Genomic DNA, 13,722 nt, shown 5'->3' on the forward strand with positions numbered 1-13,722 from the left:
GCACTTGATTGTTGTACAGACAAAAGAAACTAGTTGGGAGCTTTGAACGAACGTCTTCTTTGAACCCCTTGAGCCAGGTCATTCCGTTCGTCAAACTCATCCATCCATGTGCCCCAACCTCCACCAGTGAACACCGTCAACACGATCCTCCTCGACATTATGTACCACTGAGAAAAGAGAATGAAAACAAATAGAAAATATGTAAAATGAAAGAAACAGCCCACCGTCCCAACACCCAACTCCCCGCTCCGCCCCAACATTGTAAAATGCTATCCATCCGCCAAACTCCTGCTATCCATGCCCAAATCCCAAATCCGAACCATGAAGAAAAGAGAAGTATGAGAAGGGGTATCATCCTCCAAGAACCAAACCTCTTCGCTTGAAAACATCGCCGCCGGTGGAAATGGCAGGGATCGCAGGGTATGCTGATGTGTTGATATGAAACAAGTCATTCAGAGAAAAAGCCGTGCAAATGTCGTCATAATTCCATGTTGTTGTACCAGGAAGCAGATTCTTCGTCAGGTAATCGAGTATGTTGTGTTACAAACTGTGTCGCATCCAGTGAAAGCTTTGAAGCTAGAAGAGAGGTCAGCAACCGTGTGTAGAGAGAGAGAGAGGTGATACGACTTACCATTCTGAACCAACGTCTGGTGCATAGGTCATCGCCCATTGGGCAACAAACCTTGTGCGAAAGGTCGCAGTGACTGAATAGTGTCAAGAGCTGGTGTTCCGAAAGAGGCCGCGGAAGTGATCAGAATTGACCGAAGATTTGGGCCAAATCCTCTTCCGTTCCAGTGATCCAATCGAAGGCACTGTTGTCAGGCATCGTGGAGGAGGGAGTACCGACAAAGTCATCTTGGGATTCAGATTCTGGAGTAAGAGCACAGTCGACTCCATTGTTTCCAGTGTGTCCATTCAGAACAGCGCGGAAGTCATGAAGAGGAGACCAGCCTTCGCGTGTCATGGGAGGCAGGAAGTTCGCCACATCGGGCATGAGCTCGGTAATCTGACCAGAGAAGACATGGGGAGGGTCGATGAGATGGCTGACATCGTTGTCCTTGGTGATCTCCTGGTTAGGGGCAACACTGATGTCAGGAAGGGGCTGCTGTTGCTCCATGGTGGTGACAATAGGATTGCCTACGATAGGGGCACCCGAGTTCTCCCCTATTGGGGAAGCATTGGCGACTTCCTGTGCTCGGTTACGGCGGGGAGCGCGGCGGCGGATCTCAGAAGATCGACGAGGTACATAGCGATAATGAGGGTGAGCCGACATCAGTTTCGCCTTGATCTCAGTTGCACGTCTCTGGTACTCGGCGCGAACCTCGGGGGACTCTTTCTTCCACATGCCACCGGTCATGACGGCTGCATGATGTTAGCAGATGAATCATTCACAAGGACAACAAGCAGTAACTTACAAATGTCATTGTTGGGGATACCAGGGTTAGCCGCCTTAAGCGCAGCCTGCTGATCCTTGCGGTAAAGAATGTAGGCGTTAGGGGGGCGGGGAATCTTGGCCTCGGCAGTGGCCTGAACATGCCTCTTTTTGGGATCCCAAACGGTGGTGCTACCGACTATGGTGATGTTCGACTCCATAAGCCTGCGAGGGCCGAGGATAACAACCTGACCATTGTCGGCATCGCGGGCATACATGGCATCAGCGCCACCCAAGTACGACCTTCAAGTACTGTTAGTCGAAGATGGAGAACAAAAATGAGAATAGAACTTACTTCATTGTATTGAGAACGCCCTTCTTGGTGTGGTCGGGCATGATGCTGAACATCTGAGCGTCAAGGACGATAACCTTGAGTGTGTTCCAGTGACCGAGCTGGATTGAGAAGTGATTCCAGTACTTGGCGGTGAGAACCTCGGTCAAGCCGGGGTTCGCGTCCTCGGGAAGCGACTCCAGGGACGCAAAGTCGAACTGGAATGCACGATTGCCATAACCGAAACTGCCACATTGTTGCTGAACGGTCCTGTCGATGGCAGGGGCAGCGGGGCGAGGGGCGGCACTGATGGTAGAGCCCTGGGGCGTCAATGAGAAGGCTTCAAAATTGAAGGCAGCCATTTTGACGATAGTCGAAGGGTTGGTGGTGAAGTTGAAGTGGTGACAAAGAGAAGTCAAAAAAAAAGGGTGAAGAGGTGAGACAGAGCTCCGGAAGAGAGGTGAAAGAGTTGTGAGAAGAAGAGAAGACTGCTGCTGCAATTGTAGAAGAGAAAAAGTCGCTTGGGTTAAGAGACTTCTTGGGTTGGTTGGTGGTCTCGGATGCTGAGATTGAAGGAGAAAGACAGGCTTCCGAAAATGGTGGCAGCTTGGTGGGAAGCGGAGGGATGGCTCGGAAAGGATGGAATTTATGGAGGGGCCTGAGTGCAAGCTATTTTGCATGGACAAGTGCAGAAAGGCGGGGCGGACCAATCCCGTCAGTGTATTTCTTTGTTATTCACCTTCACACAATAAATATCCCTTATTCACCCTCGGCCACAATAAGGCACCTGCCCAAAGCTCACCTATCCCAACCACCTCAATTTTTGAGCGACTCGGCCCGAACATTGCCTCAGGCTCTTGCTACGACATCATCTCCCCCTAGAGAGCAGGTTCATCTGCGCCCTTCCACTGGATACTGAAAGCTGCCAGCATTGGTCCACACAGTTTAAGGCAATGAGGGGTCGAGGATCGTGAGCACTGACCGCTTCCTTTTGGAAACCATGCGACTTAGAAGCTATGTTTCACAAGTTAGAGCAAATGCACGGGGTATGTCTTCGAGGGGAGCGAATCCCTGGAAGAGAACACACCCGCATAACAATGGATCCCCTGTATTGGGGTACTCGAGTCTGGCATATAATCCGTGGCTCTTATTCTTGAGCAGGAGATAACATTACTCTAGTAACTCAGCACTGCATCTGTATTTCTACTGTCTTCAAATAAAGCTTGATTAAGCTGCTTAGCTCAACTAATCTGAACCCCTCGACGGTCTGCATGAACGTTTCTGGAAGCCCCTTGACCAAGACAAATGCTAATCTCGACAGAGCGAGCTTTGAGGAGAGATACTATATCATAGCTATCTTCCTTCGTTTATGTTATAGACAGTCTGTTATTGATATCAAGTCAAGTCACTCCAATCCGAGAGGACAAATTCTTGCTGTAAATTCAAAAATGGTGTTTCATAAGCGGACAGGAGGATCCAACAGAAATGGAGACAACGGTACAATTCTGCACATTTAATGGATTAGGTAGCTTACAAAGCAGAATCGCGCAAATGTGAAGGGCCAACTAACAAACGATATCTCAAGACGAAAAGAAGCTTTACTAAGACTAGGAAACATATAGCGGATTGCGCCTCCCATGGATTTTGTGATAGGCTCAAAGCTTAAGTGCCAAAGTGCTCGTTCCACCATGAACTCGTTTTTCCCAAAGAATAGTCATGATTGCCAAGGCAGAATCGTCTTAAAATGGCTAGTGACTCAGTATAAATATGAGATCTCTCTACGGGTTGGCAATGATATCAAAAACACGAAGTAGATCCAATGCCACTTCAGATCAATCCAAAGTTCGCTAGTCATTTTATAGAAATTGCCTAGGTAAACATTTAAGTCTCCGCCGTCGTAATTCTCGTAGAAACAGGTGCATTATCTATCAATTCTCATCTTTATAATAATCGCCATGGCACTCTCGGGACTGTCCAAGAACTGCACTGAATTTATTTCGCAAATTAATTTCCATGTGACTCAAACCTGTTGAATCTCTCAATCTAGAAAGTGGATGCAAAAGCAAAGTACCAAGATTAAATTTGACCCTTGGCTCTGACAGCAGTGGAACTTAGCATATTGTTTTCTCAATCCAAAAACTAACTACTTGTTCATGCTTGCTTATTGGATTTAATATTACTACAACTTGAGTTTACCGCGAGGTACCTAGTAAGCAACAGACAAGGGTAACCAAGAGTCTTCAGAATAAGACAGCATAATAATAAACGGTGAGGAAAATAAGAAGAGAGACATAGATATTTAACTATTCTTCCTCTTAGTCAAACATCGTTGTCAATATTCAGAGACTGAGCATTAATCTTGATACATTCAGCCACTGCATAATTTATTATCCATGATAGAGATGCTCAAGACTACGGACGAAGATGCGTTGACTTCAAGACAAGATGTACTACTCAAAGCATTTGTTGATTTGATGAAGACTCTCAAGGATTGTTGATCTAAGAGAGATCGTATGCGCCAAGATTCTCCTCTTAAACCGAAATTACCTGTAGCCGCTGAAAGATAAAGAGAGGGAGGCGCGGTCGATGCAAACACTGCATGAAACAATTTGTTCTACCGACGCCCGTTATTCGTGACTTTCAGTTACCCGATCTGGGGAGTGCCAGATCTCCCGTGGGCGTAGATCTGGACCGAGGCCGGGATATTAGCAACAAAGAACACTACGATAGAGACACAGGAACACGGGATAGCTGTGGACAAGGAAAAGGGGAGACTTATGGTTTTTTTTGTTTCATTGACGAATGAAATCGTCGAATTAGTATTTGAATTTGCTTTTGATTTCTTTCACATAAAGCTGCGAGCAGAGAGGGTCATCTACATCATCTTCCGGGGCTGCCGAGCATCATTACGGCAACGAGTGTTTGTTCTCGACAACCTCAATCTCATGTACACTAATTAGTGTCTCCTTCTCCCTTCCTCCCCTAGATAAACCCATCAAACTTTGGCTCCGACCAAAACCAAAAAAAAAAAAAACCCTATTTCTCGCATAACCGTTGCCAAGTGTGACATGTCGTCGATTTAAGGCTCAATGATCTGCCGCTAATGCAGGTAACCATCGGCCAAGCCCTTCAGCCGCAAAAAAAAAAGCCCAGGGTGTGGCCCCCTGGATAAAGCCATATTTTTGGTGTAACGGTTGGTACGTGCGCACCGAACTGTTCTTGGGGTTTGAGGATTTGGGGGGGGGACCCTCGAAATCAAATGTCACAAGGCAGATAGATGACTAGGAAGGGCGGGCATGGCATAAGTGAATCCGACGGCAAAAAAAAAAAAAAAATGGTGTGGGAGAGATGTTCCCAATTGCAGGTGGCAAGACATGCCAGCTCCAGCGTTTTGCTTTCAATCCCTCGCTGCATTCCTTCAACATGGGAACCAACCAACTTGAGCTGGCTGCACCAAAGGGAAAGGTGAGGGTCTAGGTGGGTTCTGTTTGTTCACGCTGTGATGGGTGGGGGCTACTTTTCCCATCAATATTTTTTGGCATTTGTGCTCCGGGGAAGAAACCAGAGGGTTCTGGCTGGTGATGATGGGGGGAGCGACGAGCGCGCGGACCCTCACTGGCTAGGAAAATGTGGGGAGGTTGGGGGGGCCAACCGGTGATGAGGTCAAAAAGCAGGTGGCTGGGGAGAGTATTCACCTGGCTTCCATCGCAAGAGCAAAAGTGAGGAAGGAACGAAATAGGCAGATGGGAATGACCTCAGCTTGCCCAATGTGGGCCATCAAGGTTCGCAGGTGGCGAACCAGACGCGACGGCGTCAAGCAGCGACCTCACCTGCTCACGGTGGGTCATCAGCAACTTTTGCTCTGGTCGACCGGGTCTCTGAGCCCCCAGATGAATGGCGAGGTCCTGACGCTCGAGTCCAAAGAACAAGCGAGTCCTGACCCTCCAGTGACGAGCCCGAAGCCACCATATCCAGTTCCTTCGAGCAACCCTCACCGCTTTTTGGGCCATCGCAAGTAAGGGCGTCAGACAGCCTGCTCCAAACCTCGATCATCACCTCCCCTTCAACCCCAAAACATGACCACTCACAAACAGAAACCGAACATCCCATGTGGCAGACCATCTTCAGCCCAGGTCACAAAGAAACATCCAATCTCACATGTCTCACTGCAGACGCCCACGTTCATCCAACAAGACATCCGACCAGTCAAGTCATGAAGAAGCAAAAATAACAGTCTCTTACAATTTGTCTTTCTCCCCAAATACATACATACATCCGAAGGCAAGTTTCCCCGAGAAAACCACCACCTACCCACCCACCCAACAGACAGCAGCATCATACAACCAAACAATTACCAAACAACTACCACAGAAAAAAAGAAAAGAAAAAAAAATAAATAAAAAAAATAAAAAATAAAAAACTAGTTTTCATTCTTTTACCCCTCCCTACCCTGATCTGCCTGCTGACAAAGAGGGAAAGTGTGTGTGTGCTTCGAAACAGAAAGAATACAAAAATGTGACAGCCACCTCCGCTCAAAAACTCTCGGCCCCTTCTTTCTTCATCTCAATCCTCCTGATACGAAATCTTCCTCATCTCACCCAACCTCTGCCTGGCCGCAGACAGCGCATTCTCCAGCTGAAGAATCTCGACCTATACAATTCATCACGTTAGCCACCCGCCTCACCACCATGCCCCCTCCCCCCCCCCCCGCGCGCGCCTTTAAAGGGAGGAAAAAACATACCTGCTGCTCCATCTCCCGAACCTTAAACTCATGGCTCCCCAGCTTGCTATAATCAATCTGCTCATTCTCCATCCCATTCCTCTCCTTGATGATGGCCTGCACCTGCCTCACCAACGCTCTGCAGGCCGCACCGACAGCCTTGCTCGCCTGCTCGAGGCTCTCCTGGCTCTTGCTCATGAAGCCGGCCTTGACTCTGCTGGCCGCCACTAGCTGCGCCGTCGAGGCGGCCACGTCATTGGAGGCAACAATCAGCTGCTCGGGGGTGTTCCTGTTGGAAATGACACCATCGGCCGTCTCAATGAGGGTGTTGGTCGAGGTGGCCACCGCCTTGGCAGCAGAGATCAAACCCTCGGTCCAGCGGTTGTTCTTCTTGTAGAAGGCCGTCTTGGAGGAGGAGCCCCTGCCGGCTTGGACGATTTCCTGCTGGGTGGCGGTGGCAGCCTTGATGAGCTGGGCGATGGCGGTGGTGATGGCCATGGCGGCGTCGAGAATAGAGTCGTGGACGCTGAGCTCGTAGGTGGAATACCCGTCGCGAGGCTTGTTCCTGAGCTTCTGGAGGCGAGCCACAGCAGCAGCAATGGCGTCAGCCGCACGGTTGAGTTCCTGGTCGACAATCTCGCCGAGGTCTCCCTTGTTGGCAAGCTTGCCGAAGCCGGGAGCGAAGCCCTCGACGGACTTGTTGAGCCTCTGCAGGTTCATCTGGACTTCGTTGTTGCTGTTGATGACGACGTCTGTCTTCTGAAGGGGGTCCATTCCCTCCAGACGGAAGCTCAACAGGCTGCGGAAGAACTTGACCGTGGAGTGAGCCGACTGCCGGGCACCGTTGGCAAGGGCATCGGCCTTCTTCTCATCGGTGGCCAGACGCATGAGACCCTTGGAGTTGCTGCAGACATCGGCAACGGCACCCGAGAAGACGCTGATGTTCTTGATCAGCTCGGCGTGAGTGCTGTTGGGACCGTCGGCGATGAAGTTGTTGAAAGAGGTGGCGAACTCGGTGGCGCTGGCGGAAGCCTTCTCGATCTGTGACAAGACGTATGACGGCGAGGCATTCTGGTTACCGGCCTGCATGGTCGAGTCGAGCTCGTAAATGGCATCATCCACACGCTGGACGCCGGCCTGAAGAACCGAGTCGATAATCTCGTTGATCTTGTCAAGCTGGGCCAGGATGATGGCGTCGAGCTGGCCGTCAAGAGCCTGGTCCGACACACCCTGGTTGTTCTTCAGCTCGTTGAGCTCGATCAGCGTCTGATCCATGCCGGCCTTATACACCTCCAGCTCCTCCTCCTTCTCGCGGAGGAGCATCTCCAAGTCGGAACTCCCCTCCCTAAGCTTGGCCTGAGCATCCTCAAGAGCCCGCGTCTTGTTGCGCAGGGCCTCCTCGAGATCGGCCATCTCGCGGTTGTACTTGGAGAGCATGGTGGAGAGCTCATTGCCCTTGCTGCGCTCCAGATTGTCCGCACGGTCGAGAGCCATGCGCAGCTCACGCTTGAGCTTCTCGACCTCGTCCTTGTTGGAACCCGTCAGCCTGTCCTTCTCGTGAAGAGCTCTGTCACGCTCGCGAATCATGTCCGCGAGCTCGAGGTTCTTCGTCTTGATCTCGCGCTCCAGCTTCTCGCGCCTGTCGATCGCCTCCTGGGCCGAGGCGGCCTTGAGCTGAACAGCCTTGAATTTCTGAAGAAGATCGAGGTGTTCGTGACGAAGCTGAGAGTAGAGCTTGGCGAGAGCCTCGTACTTTGACCTCCAAGTGTTGACCTGCTCCTGCAACGACCTGATCTGGTCGTCTCTGCTGGCGAGCTGCTGCCCAAAGTTGCCCTGGATTGTGGCCAGCTCGCCCTCGAGGGCCTTGACCCGCTGATCGTACTGCTGAAGCATGAGCTGATCACGCTCGTACTGGGCACGGGCGTTCAGGTTCTCTTGTTCCAGTTCCGCCAGCCGGCCCTGCGTCTGCCACTGCGCCTGCTGATTTCTCAGAGCCTCCTGTTCCCGCTGCTGCTGTTCCATCAGCCGCCGCTGCTGCTCCTCAAAGTCCCGTTGCGCCTGTAGCTGAGCCTGCTGTTGGGCACGAAGGGCCTGCTGCTGCTGGGCCTCCAACACGCGCTGCTGCTCCTCGTACTCGCGGTTCTGGCGATCAATCTCGCTCTTCCAGAACTCGTTCATCTGATCGGGCTCTTCGGACTTGGGTACCGGTGGCGGAGGAGTCGGCTGCTTCTCGATTTCTTGCTTGGGGCGGGCCGGCAACGCTGGCGCCGACTCATCCTCGGCGAGGAGGTTCGGTGGGTCTTGCGGAAGCTTCGGAATGGTGATGAGACTGGTGAGGTAGCGAATATTGGAGCACTCGTAGTAGTACTTGACAAGGCGGTAGTGCTGAGCATTGTACCTCTCCCGAAGCGGCTCCAGGGCATCGTTGTCACCAGTGGCCGAGTGCATGGCCCGGAGCATGCTCGTGATGAACTTGTAGATACCATAACTCTCCGTGACGAGAGGCACAAGGGCCGAAATCCGGCATTCGTTCTGGCCAGTGGTTCGAAAGTGGGAGAAGATGAGCTTCTGGAACTGATCAATCTTGTCTTGCAGCGTCATGAGGTCGGTGATCGTCTCGTATCCCTCGTTCGGGTCGTTGATAGCCTTGAGACTGATGTACTCCTCGTACTCGAACGTGCCGTTGAACTCTGGGTGTTGCTGGTGGAACGAAAGCTTCGCGAGCAAGTAGTAGACATATTCCTTGATCAGTGGGCCGTATCCGCGCATGCCCTCGCCCGACATGCCGCGGTTCAAGCTATCGATCCACGACCTGTTGTTCAGCGCCTCCCTGAGGGTGCTGGGGTGGCCTTCTTGGAGAACCTTGTGGACTGTGATGAGAGCCTTGAAGGTCTGGACCTCGTCGGCGAGGATGGGCTGGACCTTCAGACCAGCCCAGAAGGATTGGGAGGACTTGTGGTCCCAGGTGTAGACAATACAACTTCTAACATGCTTGCGCTTCGGTGCCGTCTCGTCGGGGCTCGTAGCTTTCTTGATGTTGATGGCGAGCTCGGCTTCGGACCTGGATGACATGATGGGTCAGTATGGGGGGGGGTGCTATGTTTTCATGTCCACATGTTGCAACAGTCAAACGGCGGGCAATGGGCGCGGCAGACTGCATGCGTGCGTCTTTGGGTGGGTGGGAAAAGGAAACACACTTTGTGTGATCAAGGCTGCGTATCGTGGCCATGCTGGGCAGCTATGGACAGGAGCGAGATAAACGAGACAAGCGAGAGAAGCGAGAACGCGCTCACTCTGAATACTTGCTTGCGCTTGCTTCAATGATATAACACGCCGGCACACGGATTGGTTTTCCAGGGAGAGCAAGCACACTCGGTTCAACATGCGACAGAGCCAGGCGCAACTTCAGCGATGGCCAGCCCGGGTTCAGGAGGGCTCAGGGCCAAAACAAACTGGGGGATACGGAAATTGGAGGTGATTCCAGGGGAAAAGAGAGTTATTAGGTCGTGGAGCCCAGAGCTTGCCTCTCCCGTCGTCGTCAGCCTTCTTGGAAGTTGCATCTCTGCTTGCCTTGCGCCCCAAACCGCTCCCCAACAGCTGCAGCCAATGATGGATGCCGTCTGGGGGGTCGGACCCAAGGACGGACCGGCGTGCGGGGCAGCAAGCAATCATGTGTCAGCTGGCGCGAAATGAATCAGAGTGGGGACGAAGCTTCGAACCCCACCAGACAAGTGACGCCTGCCAGCTGATCCGACATGGGTTCCAGGCAGAGAACAGGAGGCTGCCTTCTGGTTGCCGCGCACGCTGAAGCTCGTGCGGCTCGTCATCATCTTTGCCGGCCGTCACGAGGATAGGATACAGTTGGTCATAAGCTCATAAGCATTCAGACCTTAGTTCATCCAAACTTCCTTTATGCCTCTTGACATTTTGCATTTCCCCTCCTAAATACCCAGACCAGACTTTCTCCGTTTTTTTGTGAACCTGCGAACAAACAACTGCCTTTGCCTTGCCGGTAACCAGTAACCCCTTATCACCGACAACAGCGTGCTTGATAAACTACTCCACCCCCGCCTTGAGACCTTCATACACCCCCGCCGGCCAAATCCGTCGACTGAAGCAAACCGAGAATCGCAACGATGAACATCCTCTACTCGACCGTAAACAGCCTGCGGGACAGGTACACCCCCGCGAGCCACACGTCGACATTCCGCAAGACGGGCGAGATCACCCCTGAGGAGTTCATTGCAGCCGGCGACTATCTGGTGTACAAATTCCCGACCTGGTCGTGGTCGGATGCCGAAACCCCAGCCCAGCGCGTCAGCCAGCTGCCAGCAGGAAAGCAGTACTTGGTGACTCGTCATGTCCCGTGCAACCGCCGACTCGACTCGGACTTTGCGGGCGATGCTGGCCATGAGGAGGCCGTAGTGGAGGGCGGCAAGAGCAGTGATGACGACGGCTGGCTCCGGACCGGCGGGTTGACCAGCTCGCAGCCGCTCAAGGTCAAAGAAGTGCGAACGGTGGACGATGCTGGGAATGTTGGAGAGAGAGAAGTGATCGAGGACGACGATGATATTCCGGATATGGAAGATGATGAGGACGATGAGGCCATCATCCGTGATGCTTCGGCTGGCGGGCAGAACAGGTATGATGGGATACGGTCACGGGACTGCTACCAGATGATGCTCTCTCAATACCTTTTTGTGGCTAACCTTTGATTCGTTCCTTATAGTGGAAGACGCACATACTCGCTCTACATTGTCTACTCTCCATATTACCGGACGCCCCGCATGTATCTCTCGGGCTATCTTCCCAACGGCCAGCCCCTCCCACCCCATCTCATGATGGAGGATATCGTTGGAGACTACAAGGACAAAACCGTCACGCTCGAGAACTTCCCCTTCTTCGCCCATCAAGTCAAGATGGCCAGCGTTCACCCGTGCAAGCACGCGCCCGTCATGAAGACACTTCTCGACAGAGCCGACGCGGCTCTCAAGCTGCGCAGAGAAAAGCAAAAGGCGGCAACCGCCAAGGCAGGCAGCAGCGGTGGCGTTGGGTCTCTTGCTTCTCAGGTTAAGGACCTCAACCTCGGCTCGGGGGCTGAGAATGACGAGTGGGAGGAGATCGATGCTGCCGACCAGGAGGTGGCCATCAGAGTTGACCAGTATCTGGTGGTTTTCTTGAAGTTCATCGCCAGTGTGACACCCGGCATCGAACATGACAACACCATGGGGATTTAGGAGGGTTCTTACACTTTATGGCTTTTTGTATTTGTTTCATGTGGGCCGTCATTCAGGGGGGGGGGGAGGGGAGGGCGGTCTTATTCGTTATCTCACGGAACCCTACATCATCTGTGGGGTGCATTTACTCGAGCAGGCACTTTCCTTTCGTGGGTAGATCAAATTACAGGAATGGTTTACGGTTTGGCTTAGGCGGCAGGAAACGGATGGAGTTACCTCTTGTTTTTGTTTTTAACTTGTTTTTTTTATTAATATTTTTTATTCTTATTTTTTGGGGGGTTTTATTTTTTTTTTAAATCATGGACATCAGACCTCAAAGATGGAGGACAGACATAGCTGGCTTAGCTTTTAATGGCTGCAGATTAACAGCAGAACCGCATCATGGCTTCATCATACACATCAGACTCGTTGTGGGACGCAAATAGGTTTGTGATTTTTCAAGCAGGCTATGCAGCAGTCTATTTCCCAAAGACATGCCAGGGTATCAAGTTGGTATGCTCATGATGCTTATACATATCTTTCTTTGCTCTTCATCCGAACCCCCCTATTCCTACTCCTCCTCCTCCTCCTCCCCCTCCTCCTCACTGCTAACATCCTCCCCATTCTCAATCGCCTCCCGCCTCCTCCTCGCCGCCCTCTCCTTCTTCTTCTCCAACAGCTTCTGCAGTTTCTTGGCCGCGTTAAATACCCCGTTCGTCCCGCTCCCACAGGCCGCACAGCTCGGGTCCTTTCTATACCGTTTCAACGCGCACCCCTCGCAGAAATAATGCCCACACCTTGTCACCACCGGGCTCTTGTAATCCCCCCTGCAAATGATACACACAAACGGGATCTTCTCCAGCATCGCCGCCTCCTCCTCCTCCTCGTCTCTTTCATCCTCACCCTGGTTGGGATCCTTGTTCGCTTTTCGTTCGGCAGAGGCAACCACCGTGCCCCCTATTACCTTCTTTCCCCTTGTGACGTTCTCCCACTCCCTGTCCAGCTGCCACCCGTGGGCGTAGTCTTCTCTGGCGTGGAGGAACTTGCAGTTGTCACCGAAGCCGCAGAAGCCGGTGTTTTTGTAGTCCTTGCACACGTCGGGCGCCATGTCTGTGATGGTGATGGTGCGGATGTTGGTGGGGGCTTTCACGGGGCCTACTTTTCGGGAGGGGGCATCGGGGTTCTTTTGGATGTACGAGGTTGCGTTGGCCAGGCCTTTGTAGGTTCCATCTGGCCCCGAGGTGGTGGAGGAGGAGGAGGGGGGTGGCATGGAGCGGGTGGAGCCGAGGAGGGATTTGGCGGAGAGATCTTTTTCTTCGTCGAACCAGTTTGTTTGTTTTGTGGCGTCGCGCCTGGAGGAGTCGAGGGCGAGGGCGGAGGCGCGGTCGGTGGTGAAGATGGTGGCTTTAAGATCTTGCTCAGACTGGGGGTTCGCTCTGTCTCTGGAGGAGGCCGTGACCACGGCGGCGGTGTTGCGCTTGCGGCGCTTGATGCGCCGGCCGGATTCGTCTTCGGAGGAGGAGTAATCCGAGTCCGAGTCCGAGTCGGAGGCGGCGGGAGGGGTTGTTGCTGGTCTTTTGCGGAGGTTGGCTTTGGCTTTTGCGCCGCGCTTTTTGAAGATGGCTACGGGCGCGGCAGGGCCGGAAGCGGGGGCCTCTGTTGATGGTGTTGGGTCTGCCATGATATCTTCTTGGGTGGGTTCAGAGGGAGAAAGGGGTGGCAGCAGGTTGTCAAATTGAAGTTGTGTTGTTCAAGGTGTGAGGCGCGAGGCAAAAGCATCATGGGCCGTTTGCTTTGGGATATCGATTTGGGATTCCAATTACCTCATCACAAACATGGCCCGAGCTTCGAATGCTTCCAGAAGCTTGGCGGCCCCACCTCCGCAAATGCTTACGAAAGCCAGCATCTTCCTCACCTTGCCTTCACCTCTGCAGCTCACTCACCGTTCACCTTTGCGCCTCGGTCCTTGCTTCGAGATGTCGAAAACTTCGTGCATGAAGCACAAACACGAATCCCTGTCACCGGTGTGGGGCCAGACCCCCCTTTCAGGCTCGAAATGGTGGAAAATGGGGGAAATCTGCTC

The 13,722-nt window shown here is 52.6% G+C and overlaps 4 protein-coding genes across 4 annotated transcripts; 1 reads left to right on the forward strand and 3 right to left on the reverse strand.

The window, feature by feature from the left end:
• Window positions 1–751: 751 nt before the first annotated feature.
• Window positions 752–2,065, reverse strand: FPR1 (Fertilization Plus Regulator mating type protein MAT1-2-1; the record flags this gene model as incomplete). The annotated part of the gene is made up of 3 exons (XM_062875344.1): window positions 752–1,362; window positions 1,416–1,675; window positions 1,728–2,065. The coding sequence occupies 3 exons, from the start codon at window positions 2,063–2,065 to the stop codon at window positions 752–754; spliced, it is 1,209 nt and encodes a 402-aa protein (XP_062738594.1).
• Window positions 2,066–5,933: 3,868 nt separating this feature from the next.
• Window positions 5,934–9,990, reverse strand: SLA2 (Synthetically Lethal with ABP1 protein 2). The gene is made up of 3 exons (XM_062875345.1): window positions 9,621–9,990; window positions 6,445–9,484; window positions 5,934–6,353 (listed from the first exon to the last, which is right to left on the reverse strand). The coding sequence occupies exons 1-3, from the start codon at window positions 9,650–9,652 to the stop codon at window positions 6,267–6,269; spliced, it is 3,159 nt and encodes a 1,052-aa protein (XP_062738595.1). The 5' UTR covers window positions 9,653–9,990; the 3' UTR covers window positions 5,934–6,266.
• ATG3 (E2-like enzyme) lies at window positions 9,601–12,061 on the forward strand. Its single transcript, XM_062875346.1, has 2 exons — window positions 9,601–11,065; window positions 11,153–12,061. The coding sequence occupies exons 1-2, from the start codon at window positions 10,560–10,562 to the stop codon at window positions 11,658–11,660; spliced, it is 1,014 nt and encodes a 337-aa protein (XP_062738596.1). The 5' UTR covers window positions 9,601–10,559; the 3' UTR covers window positions 11,661–12,061.
• A 149-nt stretch (window positions 12,062–12,210) lies between these two features.
• CWC24 (RNA-splicing factor) lies at window positions 12,211–13,320 on the reverse strand (the record flags this gene model as incomplete). Its single annotated transcript, XM_062875347.1, has 1 exon — window positions 12,211–13,320. One exon carries the CDS (start codon window positions 13,318–13,320, stop codon window positions 12,211–12,213), a length of 1,110 nt encoding a protein of 369 aa, XP_062738597.1.
• Between the last annotated feature and the right edge of the window lie 402 nt (window positions 13,321–13,722).

This window comes from Podospora bellae-mahoneyi, assembly GCF_035222275.1.
Source record: "Podospora bellae-mahoneyi strain CBS 112042 chromosome 1 map unlocalized CBS112042p_1, whole genome shotgun sequence".
Lineage (NCBI taxonomy): Eukaryota > Fungi > Ascomycota > Sordariomycetes > Sordariales > Podosporaceae > Podospora > Podospora bellae-mahoneyi.

Bases quoted from the DNA above. Each gene is read 5' to 3' on its own strand.
- SLA2 (XM_062875345.1), bottom strand. From the start codon at position 9,652: ATGGCCACGATACGCAGCCTTGATCACACAAA. The intron at 9,485-9,620 runs GTGTGTTTCCTT...CATGTCATCCAG, and splicing joins CGCAGCCTTGATCACACAAA to GTCCGAAGCCGAGCTCGCCA. The intron at 6,354-6,444 runs GTATGTTTTTTC...TGAATTGTATAG, and splicing joins TTCGGGAGATGGAGCAGCAG to GTCGAGATTCTTCAGCTGGA.
- ATG3 (XM_062875346.1), top strand. From the start codon at position 10,560: ATGAACATCCTCTACTCGACCGTAAACAGCCTGCGGGACAGGTACACC. The intron at 11,066-11,152 runs GTATGATGGGAT...CGTTCCTTATAG, and splicing joins TCGGCTGGCGGGCAGAACAG to TGGAAGACGCACATACTCGC.